Here is a 13,788-nt window from a genome sequence, read left to right as displayed (position 1 = left end):
TTTGCAATTATCCTTGAAAATCACCAGGAAGCAGACTAGATATGTATTTCATTAAATTTATAATCATAAGTCACTGAATGTTAAACCTATCTGTGAAAACCTCAAAGAAAATTAATTTTTTATAGTGTTTTTACATATTAAACTTGACTAATTGGTTCTAACTTGAAATTCTCATCACATGACTGTGATATTAATAAAATGAAAGGCATCAATAAAATGTAAAAGATAACTAATTTCAAAGAGAAAAGCCCCCTTAAGTCATCTTTGATTCTAGTGAACTTTTTATTTTAATATAAAAATCTTCTAACATGCCTTTTTAAAAAAAAATAGCAGCTGCATTTTCTGGTTAGAAAGAAATCATTTAAACATCTCTCTACTTAACAATAAAGTAAATACTATAATTTTCTGATTAGCTTCAAAAAAGCTAAAATCAAGAATTACTTCATCTAGGAATAATAAAGGAGAATTACAGTGATATTTACATGTATTTTAAAAGTAAGCCTTCTAAATACTACTGAAAAGCTAATGTTTAAGTAAAGACAAGTTCATAACTTTTTAATATACTGTAACCAAGCCTGCTGCTTACTAGGTCCTAACATCTCATCTCATCCCCACAGTCAGTGCTGATCCAGGATGAGATCAATTATGGTAGTTTTAGGGCAGAGGTGAAGAGTTATGTTGCCCCATCTCCTACCTCTGCTATTGTCTTTTCTTTAAGATTCTAAATGGAAAAAAAGGAGAAAGGGTAGTATTCTGTTGCTAGCAAGAAAAACTCAGAAAACCTCAAAAGAGCTATGTATTTCCTAGCAGGTGAGAGCCAAAAGAAACCATGGTTCCTTACTGTAATAGCAGTATAAGAGAAAATATTAAGGATAGATGGACTCAAGGTATAGAACACAGAGTATACTGGGTATATTTCCCTGTAATTCAGCAGAAACAATGAGCACATTGAAGATCTTTTATATACAGTTTTATCTTAGCTAGATCTCTGAAACGCATATACTTTTTGGAAATGGACGGTGTGGTACTTGTTTTGCTTGACTATCTATGCATATTTATTACAGGAATTTTATCCCCCCCCAATTGGGAGTAGTGAGGGTAGAGAAGGAGGAAGAGAGAAATTTTTTTAATTGGAAAAAAGAAATGAGTAACAACAATTCCTATGCAATCCAAGAAGCAATTCAGAAATGCCTACTGTGTGCAAGGCAAAGGGAACAAAAGCAAAAACAAAAAAAGAGCTTGAAAAGAAAAGAAAGTACATGAACTGATATAAAACAAAGTAAGCAGAACCAGGAAAACACCATACACAGTAAAAGCAATACTGTAAGATGAACAACTGTGAATGACTTATCTCAGCAATACTCAAGAAAATCCCAAAGAACTCGTGACAAAAAATGCTATCCCATCTCCAAAGAAAAAATTGATGGAGTCTGAATACAGAACAAAGCATACTATTTTTCACTTTCTTTCTTTTTTTTCTGGTTGAGTTTTCTTCCACAAAATGATTAATGTGGAAATGATGTGTTACATGATTGTACATGTAACCTATATCAGACTGCTTACCTGTTTTCAGGGGCAGGAGGTAGGAGGAAGAAATGGACAGAATTTGGAACTCAAAACTTTCAGAAAAAAGAAAAAAAGGATGAAATGGGAAGGCAATAGAAATTCCAAAAGGGGGCAAGATGGGAAGGTAGTAGAAATTCTAAAAGGAACTCATTCTCTATCTCCTTCCTTGATCAAAAGATAAAATTGAGCTACTGAACTTCAAGAGGTGTTCTCACATCTTTTTCCCTTTCACTGTATAATAGATAAGTTCTTTTAATTTCTATGACAAACCCCACCTCAAGAGATAAAACAACAGTATTTATCACTTGGGTTAGGTTTAGATCAAACAATTTAAATTATGTCATTCACTTTAAGTTACTTCTCATTCAGAACAGAGAAGGCAATTTTGAAAATGAGTCATTTATTTACATTCACAAAAGCATCCTCAGGGCTGCATTTTCACATTTCCTTACTTAATGTAGCTCCAGTTTCAAAAGAAAATAGACTTAAGTGGTTGACTGAAATTAAGAGAAACCACCATGATCTCTGGGCAAAAAAAAAATGTGCTTTAAAATTATCCATTCTTATTTAATTAAAGCTTTAATAAGTAATATTAATTTAGAATTAGAGTAAAATAAATACAGGTACAATTTTATCTGTTAACCAAAGTAATGGCTACAATAATTAATTAGCATCTAAGCATCAATCTGTTCAACTTTGATACTTGGACCAAAATAACCTGAGTTTTAAATTTAGAACTGAAACTCGTCTCACCTGTGTTTTGATGGTGATCTTTTCCTTCTAGAATGTGATTTTGAGCTAGACCTGGATTTTGAACGAGTATGGGAACGAGATCTGCCGCCTTTTCTTTCACTGCTCTTTCCAGACTCTGAGAGGAAAAAACCACTTTGCAGTGTAAGCTCAGAACAATTAAAGATCCCAGTTAATACTCAGGCACAAGTGGAATGTACCACACATAATGCAAGGGGCCTACTCTCTGTACATCCTCCTTCTTTGCAATTATCCTTCAGAAACATCCAAGAAAGTCATTGCATATACTCGTTGAGTGCAGCCATCCTGCAGCAGTACATATAAACCAGATGATTATAAACAGCTGTGCATAAGGAATGATCTGATGCTGCCATAATGCACATGATTACAACATGTCAATTACACTATCTCAAAAGGAATTCTGAAGTCTGTTCTGTTTTTTTTTCGTACGAGACACAATTCGCAGAGCATGTGAAAAAATGTTCAAATTGAACATTTTCAGAATGCTTTTACCCCCTCCCCACTTAGCAGAGCACAGGTTTTAATATGGGTAGTATTTTTCTTAATAATATTAAATACTTGAGTCTGTTAGGATCGTTGCCTATTTTGTTCTATATTTTCAGTTCAAATCTGAAAACATTAAATATGCTTAATGACAGATATAAAAACATTTACCTTTTGTAATTTCAAAATAACTTATTTAATATTATTTTAAACTATTTAGTGAGCACTAACTTTACTATTAAAATTTAGAGCTGATTACTTTGGTTTTATGTGCCTTAATGCTGAAGAGAAAAAATAACATTCATTAAAAGTAACTGATCTTGAAAACCATGTCTTGAGTATCAATTTCCTCACCTACATGAAGGCTTTAGACTTCTAAGGTCCCTTTCAGCTCTAAGATTCTACCACTTCTGATAGATATATCATCTAAGGAACCACTCAATGAACCTACCTGGTTCAATAGCTGCTGAGATAAATGACTGGGCTTCTCGTACTCTCTTCATAACTTCTTCTAGTTCCTTAGCAGCAGCCTGAGGAGTCATCTCAGGGGGCTTTACTATTGCATTGTTGGAATGATTTATTCTAAATTTTAAAATATCAGAACATAAAACACTTAAAAACACAAAACAAACCACTTTTTATGTGATACGCATACTTAAGATACTTAAAGAGTTCAACAAATAATACAGCCAAACCCTTCTAACACCCAACTAATATAAGTCTTCTTTACTCAGTCACTTGTTGCTGATGAAGTCAGAATGGTGAAAATATCTACATAGTCTTAAAGGATGGGGACAGTGAACTACAAACTTTTAAGTCAATATAAAGACAAACTGTTTTTGATCTTAAGAGTTTAAGATCTGGCTTTTTCTCTACACCCTCTTGTACACAATCAGCTCTGAAAAACTCTGAGAAGTGACAACACCTAATAAACAGACCTTCAGGGAGAATTCTTCCTATGAGGTCACAGCATCTACTTAGTGCCTACACAAGTGTAAGGTTGAAAGAACTGGTGTACCTTGCTTAGCACAGAAAACTGCATTTTTACTTCCCCTCAAATCTGCCCCTCTCCTCCCAACTTCCCTCTACTGAACCACCATCTTCCCAGTCACCCATATTCACAAATTTCAGTTATCTGACTTGTCCCTGTCCCCAATCCCCAAATCCAATCCATTACCAACTCCTCATGGTCTTGCCCTTTCACAGTCTCTCATGTCCATCCCCCTTCTTTCCAGTCATAGTGCCACTACCCTTAGAACCCTCATCTCTACCTCTCATCTCCCCCAATCCATCCTCCATAAGCCACCAAACTAATCTTTCTAATGTTGAGTTCAAAACACATCATACCCTTTGTTCAAAAATATCAGCAGTTCCTCATTGCCAACAGAATAAACAACAAAAACTATTCAGTAACACTCTAAAAATCGGGCTCAAATCTTCTAATCTTATTTCACACTACTTGCCTTCAAACATTCTATGTCCAATTGGTCAATTGGTCATACTCTTCAGAATTGTCAGACTGATCTTTTCAATCTCTTTTGCAGCTTCATCGTCAATGTTCCACACTCTATGCCTAGGCATATTCCAGGGTTCTTCCCTGAGCCCTATTCTTTCCCCATCTTCCTTTAGTATACACAGTCTTGGCACAAAGAAGTTGCTTAATAAATGGTCACTTGATTGAATTCATTAGGTCTTGGAGATTCAAATATCTTCTCTATCCAGAACTTCCAAATCTACATATTCAGGCCACATCTCTCATGAGTTCTAGATCTGAATTTTCAAGTGCCTACAGACATCTCCACCTGGATGTCCCATAAAAATTTCAAACCCAGTATGTCCAAATCAGAAGTCACTGCCTTTCCTCTAAACACTCCTCTTTCTAACTTTCTCTGTTTCTGTAAAGGACACTACCACCCTTCCAGTCATCCAATTTCTCAAAACAAGACCCATCCTATACCCTGATGTCCAATCAGTTGCCAAATCCACCTTGCCAATGTCGCTCACTTCAGTTGCCTTCTCTTCTCTCACATCAACATCAGCATCCTAGTCCAGATCCTCATCCCTCTCACCTGACCTAACATCACAGTCTCCAATCCCTTTGTTAAATCTCTCTTCTACTATCTGTCCTTTCATACAAGCTGTCAAACTGATACTTCCAAAGTCAAATGTCTACTATGTCATACACCTACTCAAAAAGCTTTGGTAGTTCCCCAGTGCCTTTAAAATAAAATACAAACTCCCATTTGGTATTTAAAGTCCTTCACAATCAATCTCCAGCCTATCTTTCTAAGCTGACTACATATTCTTCCAGTCACATACTATATTCTAATTAAATTTGTTACCCATCTGCTGTTCCTCTATATGCATCATTCCATCTAACACCTCCTTGTCTTTTCACAGGCTATCCTCCATGCTTGGAATGCACTCCCCTTTTAATTTTGACTCATAATCCCCAGGAACCTTTAAATTACAGCTCAAGTAGTACCACCAAGGGCTTTCCAGATTCCCTCTAATGTGCCTTCCTTCCTTGAACTGAGCTTATTGCTTCCAGGCATCTTCATCCCCTGACTACCTTACATTTCACCAGGCCACATGTGGCCTTGAGTCCACAGATTTCTCACCCCTGGACTGGGCTCTTCAACCCCTACCCTATTTGCTCCTAACTCGTAAGAATTCTCTGTAACTAGACCCAGAGTCACCCAACTGAATGCTGTTCTCTAGCCATCTTCCTGCACCTGGTTTCTCTGCCCTGCCTTCCCTCTTTCCACCTCTACTTCATGGATCAATATTCAAAAGGACACTCTCATTTCTGTTAAGGACATGGATAATCACAGGCCCTATTGCTCCATTCACCATCCCCATGACTTGCCAATCTAAAATATCCCTCCTTCCAATATGTGTTGTCCTTTGGGGTAGGAAGTGTCTTTTTATACTTATAGAGTAGAGAATCTGGTACATAATAAACACCTGATGAATGTTTTTTCATTCATTCATATTTTTTATTTATCTGTGAATATGTTGCATCCCCTATTAGAATGCAAACTGCAAGTACTGTCTCATTTTTATATTTATAACCCCAGCACCTGGGCACAGTGCCTTGACTGAACAGACCCACTAGTACCAACTATTTATCTGTTAATCTAGCAGGAACCTGGACAAACGGATAATTAAGCCAAGAACCTAAGCAATTCAATATGTGTAAAAACTTCTGGTTTGAAGAACTTAAACAATTATCTGTTTTCATTGAGACAGCTATTGTCTGCTTGGGATACAAACTGTTGAATATGACCTAAAAAAACTCGTTTGTCTCAGTTTCCTCATCTATAAAATGAGCTGGCGAAGGAAAAGGCAAATCACTCCAGCATCTCTGCCAAGAAAACTCCAAATGGGGTCACAAAGACACAATGATGCTACTGAAGTGACTGAACAACAATTACTTGATATCATACGTCTTTATCCACTCATGGCAACTGAATTTAGCAAAGGTCCTATAAGAAATCTCAAATGACCCCTCAGTACCCCTCAAATGGCTTGTATGCTTTCTTAAAAGTATGACACAAAAAATACCTGTAAAATGTGATAAAAATGCTGTGTGTGGTATTTTCATATTAAATTAACACTAAATAAGGTTTGAAATACGAACAATAGCAATGTAGACTTGGCAAATGACTAGACATCAATGTGTAGGATGATCCCTATTTTGAGAACCTAGCTAACTAAAAGGGTGTGGTGCCTTAACAGAAACAGAAAAGTTAGTGGGAGTATGTAACAGGTAAACATGTTTCATTCCCCCTTAAATTGCTAGCAAAAGGCACACATTTAACAAAACCAAGAGTAATAATAGATTTTTCCAAGACCATTACAATTTTTTTTTTAGAATTTCTTACTTCAGTGGCCTGTCTCCAAACATTACTCCATTAAAAGCAAGAGCTCGTGGTACAGAGTTCTGATCTGCAAATTCCACAAAAGCAAATCGAGTTGGCTGAGTCTCATCACCTGCCATACGAACAAACTTCACTTCTCCAACTTGTTTAAAAAATTCAAGTAGCTGATCAGCTGTGGTAGTCTAAAAAGACACAAATAAATCATAAAAAAATCTGTGATCTGAAGAATCAGAAAGCTATCAACCAATGGAAATTAAGAAAAAATGGTCATTAAGGGAAAAAGAGTTACTACTACTACTAACATTCAGTTTCTTCTTTGACTCCTTACCTGGGAATTCAAGTTTCCCACATAGACAGTCCTCCTGATCTCATCGATTTTGGAAGGATCCACATTCCCCATCAGTGGTGGCTGTGGTATCTCTCCCAGCGTTGCAAGGTTAGGGTCTAGTGCTGCTGCTGGTATTGCTCCCAAGCTGCTAAGCGAGACACTAAGCTATTTAAAGATAAAAAGAAAGGAAAGGCACATGTGTTTTTACTATTAAATGCCAGTCAATTAGCATTTATTAAAGTACTTCCTATGGGCCAGGCATTTTGCTTAGTGCTGAGGATGCAAAGAAAAGTTCTTGTCTTCAAGTTGCTGTTTGCATATTCTAGTAGGGGAGGGAGACTATGTAAATAGCATCTATAAAAGATATATATACAGGATAAATGGAAGGTAAACTCAAAGGGATGGCCTAAGGAGCACTACGAGTCAGAAAAGACTCTCTGGCAAAGGTGGGATCTGAGCCGAGTCTAAAAGAAGTCAGGGAAACTAGGTAGTAGAGATGAGGGAGGAGAGTAGTGGGAGGCACAGGGAACATAATACAAACACAAAGAGTCCTGCATAAAGAACTGTTAAGTAGGCCAATCTAACTGAACCATAGAATACATGGAGAGTACTACATGTAAAGAGTAAAAAGTCTGAAATGGGCCATGTTTTAAAATCAAAGAGAAGATTTTATATTTGATCTTGGAATATTCCCTTATGCCAGATAAAACTGAACAGCATCAAGAAATCTTAACTTTAGTTCAAGTATATGGTTGAATAAATATTTATGGTCAATTAGGAGAATAACAATATGAGACTTCTCCAGTAAAATAATTACTTGTGATAGCTGGTGTGTATATTCTCTCCACCAATGAAAATAAAAAATTATCTCCTACATAACATATTATTTTGAGAGCTGCCTTATTAGTAAAGTCTCTAAGGCCCCTTGGTCTCTCTACCCAGAGTTCAGCAGAAAAATTCATCACCCAATCTAGGCCTTTCTGCTCTTCAGACAATAGTAACAGAATTTGTCACTGAACCTGTTCATAATATATTTGTGTTTTTAAAAGGTGAAGATTTCTGTTATTTACTATTTTTCTGATTATTGACAGCTTGTTAGGACTTCAAACACTTTTAAAAACCTATCAATCAACCAATAATTATTCATAAAAACACCTGTGTACAACAGGCACTGTGGTAGACACTGGGGATACAAATACAAGGAATGAAACTGTCCCTATGCAGTAGACACATTCTAATGGGAAGAAAATACATTATGAAAAAAATTACAGCATAAATAAGACTACATAAAGTGGTTAAATACAAGGTCATTTAGTGGGGAGAGTACTATCAGTTGGGGGGATCAGGGAATGTTTCATTAAAATAATCATGAGAAAATCCACGAGCCAGAAGTAAGGAGGGAGAGCATATTTAGTCCAGGTAGTATGGAGAGTGCAAAGGTATGCTCATGGGACACAGATAAGAGATAGAAAGACCAGGTTAGTGGGAATGTGGAGTGCAAGAGGAAGAATAATGGCCAATAAAAAGTACTTTGGGAACAGGGTGCATTATGGTTTTCAAAACTAAAAGATGGGGAGTTTATATTTAACTCTAGGGCAAAAAGAGAGCCAATGGAGTTGAGTGAATAGGGAAATGACGAGTTCAGATATGTACTTAAGAAAAATCACTTTGGCAGCTACATGCAGAATGGGAAGAAACTCAGGACAAGGAAAACAGGAGGCTGCTGAAGTCAAGAGGCAGTGAGAGCCTGAACTAAGTTAACAACTGTGTGCATCAAATTCAAAAGACATTATAGAACTAGAACTAGCAACTGATACACATACAGGAAGGGAAAATAAGGAACACAAGATGCCAAGATTACAAACCTGAGATACTAGATAGGATAGTGGAACTCCACTAGAAATAGAGAAATTTGGAAGAGAGGAGGGTTTAGAGGAATAATGAATTGAGTTTTGGACATGCTGAGTTGAAGCACATCCAGCTTGATAGGTCCAATAGGCAGTCTATGATAAGGAGCTAAAGATCAAGGGAGAGACAGGAGTTGGATATGTAGACCTAAGATATGTAGGATCTAGTCATCTGCACAGAGATGACAGCTTAAGACTATACTAGGATTAACTGTATTAAGCCCTTGTAATGTTAAGGGAATCTGAAGATCTCCCCTGCCCCTTAATACGTCAAAGTGACCTGCTTAGGCCCAGTCCACACCCTGAGTCGCATGGAACAAATAGTGGGAGGAGCTTGCCGTAGGGATAGACCAAGAAGAGAGAGCAGAGTGAGGCAATGCTGGGAAAGCGAGAGGCAGAACTGCTAGCTTGAGTAAGAGAGGGGCATTTTGCCTAAGGGAGCTTGTTTGTGGGGAGGCCTGACAGAGGGAAGGTTTCGGGATGGCAGTGCTCCCTGCAATGGTAATGTGTACCAACTTCTTTAATACCATTTGGCTTTCTGGTATATGAATAAATATCTTGGTTTTGTCTTTAAAGAAGAGTGTTATATCTTGCAATTCAAACCTGGAAATATGCCTGCACATTCATAGCAGCCACTGTGGGTGTCACATTGGTGATATAGTCCCAGGACTCAAACCTTGGGGAATACCTACCCCTACAGGGTATGAGATATAAGGAGTGTGATATGGACAAATGAGCCAGCAAAGGAGACTCTAAAGCATGGTTGGGCAGGGAGGAGGTAAACCAGGGGAGAATAGTATCATGAAAACCAAGAAAGGAAAAATTACACAGGAGGAGAGAGTGGTCAGCACTGTCAAAACCCAGTGGATCTGACAATAAAGAGGCCACTGGTAATTGGGGAGAGAGCACTTTCAGTCAAGTGATGAGGATTAATGTCATACTGCAAAAGGATAAGGAATGAGCTACAGGAAAGAAAATGGGACAATGAGTGCAGACAACTTTTTTGAAGAGTTAGGCTGAGAAATGAAAGAGAGATATAGGACAATAGCTTGAGGGGATGGCTGGGTATAGGGAAGGATTTTTAAAATATGGCAGAAAACAAGCATATCTGGTAAGGGAAGGAAGAGCTAATAGGGACAGGATGAATATTGGAGGAGAGGGATAACTGAGGCTACAACGTGCTGGAGAAGAAAGGCAGGCCTAGAATAAAGTGTTATGTCTACATAAAGGGGTTTTCCTTGGTAAAGAAAAGGGCTATTCTTTTGTCAGAAACTGGGGGTAAAGAAGAGAAAGTGGGAGATGATATTACAGGATTTAATTTTTCCTTGATTCATTCCCTACCTCACTCCCTCAGAAACTATTTCAAACACTCCTTTAGTTCTTAAACTTCACTATCTTCTTCTCCCTCTCTTAGCTGAGGATATTTTCCCTTTCCTAAAAAACTTCATTTCTTTGTTCCAACAAGGGCCCAGCTGTGGTTGGATAACATGAATATGTAGTCAGCACAACTGTGGGATTTTCTCTAGCTTCATTCATCAGTTCCTGAGTAGGAGTGTTCCCTCTACCCTTCAGTACTTTTTCAGGCCATTGCACTCGCTCCAACCTCAACCCAATAATTAGCCATTTCAATTCAACTTCTACCCTGGATTACTCTCACCATCTTATATATTATACATGATGGGAAAAATGTGATTTGAATTCATAAAGTGACCTTTTTCGAAGGAAATAAACAGGCAGCTTCGAGATGAAGAAATTAAACCTATCTACAGTCATATGAAAAAATGCTCTAAATCACTACTGATTAAAGAAATGCAAATTAAAACAAGTCTGCAATATCAACTCACACCTATTATATTGGCTAACATGACAAAATAGGAAAATGATGAATGTTGGAGAAGATAGGAGAAAACTGGAACACTAATACAATACTGGTAGAGTTGTGAACTGATCTAATCATTATGAAGTGCAATTTGGAACTATACCCAAAAGGCTAAAAAACTCTGCATACTCTTTGATCTGGCAGTAGCACTACTAGGTCTATATCCAAAAGAGATCATAAATAAGGGAAAAGGACCCACATGCACAAAATATTTATAGTAGCTGTTTCTGTGGGAGCAAAGAATTGGAAATTTAGGGGGATGTCCATCAATTAGGAAATGACTGAACAAACTGTGGCATACGAATGCTACTATTCAGTAAGAAATGAGCAGGTAGATTTCAGAAAAATCTGGAAAGACATGAACTGACACTGAGTGAAGTAAGTGGAACCAGGAGAACACTGTACACAATAACAGCAACATTGTGCAATGACTAACTGATGGACTTGGCTCTTCTCAGCAATAAAATGATTTAAGACAGTTCCAAAAGACTTGTGATGGAAAATGCTATCCACATCCAGAGAATGAACTATGGAGTTTCAATACTATTTTCTCTCTTTTCTAATTGTTTTTCCCATGTTTTCTGATTCTTCTTTCACAACATGAATACGTAAATATTTTTAACACAATTATATATGTACAGCCTATATCAGAATTGCATGCCATCTTGGGGGGGGTAGGGGGAAGGGAGAAAGGGATTTTGGACTTCAAAATCTTACAAAAGTGAATGCTGAAAAAAAAAATGAATGGATGATTTTAAGAAGGAAAATGACCTTTAAAAACTGGGAAGTTATGGGCGGCTAGGTGGTGCAGTGAATAAGGCACTGGCCCTGGAGTCAGGAGGACCTGAGTCCAAATCCAGCCTCAGATACTTAACATAAAAACTGGCCATGTGACCTTGGGCAAGTCACTTAATCGCAATTGCCCTACCTTCCCCCTCCAAAAGGGAAAAAAAAAAAGAACTGGGAAGTTTTGGGGTTTTTTTTTAAGCTTTTTTCATTTGCTTTTTTAAAAAAAAGTATTCAGGGCAGCAAGGTAGCAAAGCGAGTAAGAGCACCGGCTCCAGTGTCGAGATGACCTGGAGATCGAATCCCGGGCTCAGACACTTAGCACCCACCCAGAAACACCTGGCCGTGTTACCTTGAGCAAGTTACTTAACCCCAATTGCTTAAAAAAAAAAAATTCATTTTCAGTTTACAACACTGTTGTAAATTTTCTCCACCTCCTTTCTCCCCAAGACATGCAATCTAATATAGGTTCTATATATACATTCATATTAAACATTTTCACATTAGTCACATTAGAATCAGAACCAATGGAATGAGCCATGAAAAAGAAGAAACAAAACAAAAAAAGAGAACAAACAGTATGCTTTGATCTGCATTCAGATTCCATAATTCTTTCTCTGGATATGGATAGTATTTTCCATTCATGAGCCTTTAGGAGTTGTCTTAGAACCGTGTGTTGCTGAGAAGAGGTAAGTCTATCAAAGTTAGACATCACACAATGTGGCTATAACTATGTACAATCCTCTCCTGGTTCTGCTCCCTTTACTTGGCATCAGTTCAAAGAAATCTTTTTTTTCTTTTTTTCCTTAATACTATTTTATTTTTTCCAATTACATGTAAAGATAGTTTTCTTTTTTTTAATTTTTTTCCGTTTTCAACATTCATTTCCACAAGATTTTGAGTTACAAATTTTTTCCCCTTCTCTCCCCTATACCCCCCACCCCAAGACAGTAAGCCTACTGACTACCCCTTCCCCCAATCTGTTCTCTCTTATATCCTCCTCCATACCACCCCCCAACTTTCTAGTAGGACAAGACAGATTTCCATACCCCAGTGTTTGTATATCTTATTTCCCAGTTGCATATAAAAAAGTTTTTTTAAACATTTGAATTTAAAACTTTGATTTCCACATTCTTTCCCTTCTTCCCTCCTCACCCACCCCCACTGGGAAGACAAGCAATTCAATATAGGTTGCACATGTGTAGTTATGCAAAACATTTCCATAGTAGGTATATTGTGAAAAAATAACTGTATTTCCCTCCATCCTATCCCACCCCCACTTATTCTATTTTCGCTTTTGTCCCTGTCCCTTTTCAAAAGTGTGTGCTTCTAACTATCCTCTCCCCCAATCTGCCCTCCCTTCTATTATCCCCCCTTTTATCCCCTTCCCCCCTACTTTCCTGTAGGGTAAGATACCCAATTGAGTGTGTACGTTATTCTCTCCTTAAGTCAAATTCAATGAGAGTAAGGTTGACTCATTCATTCCCTTTCACCTTTCTGCTCTTCCTCTCCATTGTAACAGTTTTCTCTTGCCTCTTTTATGAAATAATTTACCCTATTCTATCTCTCCCTTTCCCCTTCTCTCAATATATTCCTCTATCACCTCTCAATTTTATTTTTTAGATATTATCCCTTCATATTCAACTCATCCTGTGCCCTCTGTCTATGTTTACATGTACACATATACACATTTATATACACATACACCCTCCTATACATACATATATATTCCCTTCAACTATCCTCATACTGAAAAAAGTATCATGAGTTATAATTATCATTTTTCCATGTGGGAATTTAAGAAGTTCAACTTTAATAAGTTCCTTATGATTTCTTTTTCCTGCTTACCTTTTCATGCTTCTCTTGCTTCTTGTATTTGAAAGTCAAATTTTCTGTTCAGCACTGTTTTTTTCCATCAAGAATGCTTGAAAATCCTCTATTTCATTGAATGACCATATTTTCCCCTGAAGTATTATACTCAGTTTTGCTGGGCAGGTGATTCTTGGTCTTAATCCTAGCTCCTTTGACCTCCAGAATATCATTTTCCAAGTCCTTCAATCCCTTAATGTAGAAACTGCTAGATCTTGTGTTATTCTGATTGAGTTTCCACAATACTCAAATTGTTTCTTACTGACTGTTTATATTTTCTCCTTGACCTAGGAACTCTGGAATTTGGCTATAATA

General features: G+C 37.3%; 1 protein-coding gene across 5 annotated transcripts in view; it reads right to left on the bottom strand.

Annotated features, from left to right (window-relative positions):
* The window catches only part of SREK1 (splicing regulatory glutamic acid and lysine rich protein 1), a 55,255-nt gene that overhangs the window by 21,894 nt on the left and 19,573 nt on the right, over positions 1 to 13,788 (bottom strand). For all 5 annotated transcript variants that reach the window (XM_069096438.1, XM_069096439.1, XM_069096440.1 and 2 more), the window contains exons 4-7: positions 7,033 to 7,197; positions 6,708 to 6,886; positions 3,272 to 3,402; positions 2,320 to 2,434 (exon numbers count right to left, since the gene is read on the bottom strand). In XM_069096438.1, the coding sequence (XP_068952539.1) occupies positions 2,320 to 2,434; positions 3,272 to 3,402; positions 6,708 to 6,886; positions 7,033 to 7,197 (590 nt within the window). The remainder of the gene's footprint in view (positions 1 to 2,319; positions 2,435 to 3,271; positions 3,403 to 6,707; positions 6,887 to 7,032; positions 7,198 to 13,788) is intronic.

Source organism: Petaurus breviceps, unplaced genomic scaffold (assembly GCF_028583685.1).
Source record: "Petaurus breviceps papuanus isolate PSGF00001 unplaced genomic scaffold, PetGlider_PUasm1.0 229, whole genome shotgun sequence".
Lineage (NCBI taxonomy): Eukaryota > Metazoa > Chordata > Mammalia > Diprotodontia > Petauridae > Petaurus > Petaurus breviceps.
This window is presented reverse-complemented; position numbering and strand designations above follow the sequence as displayed.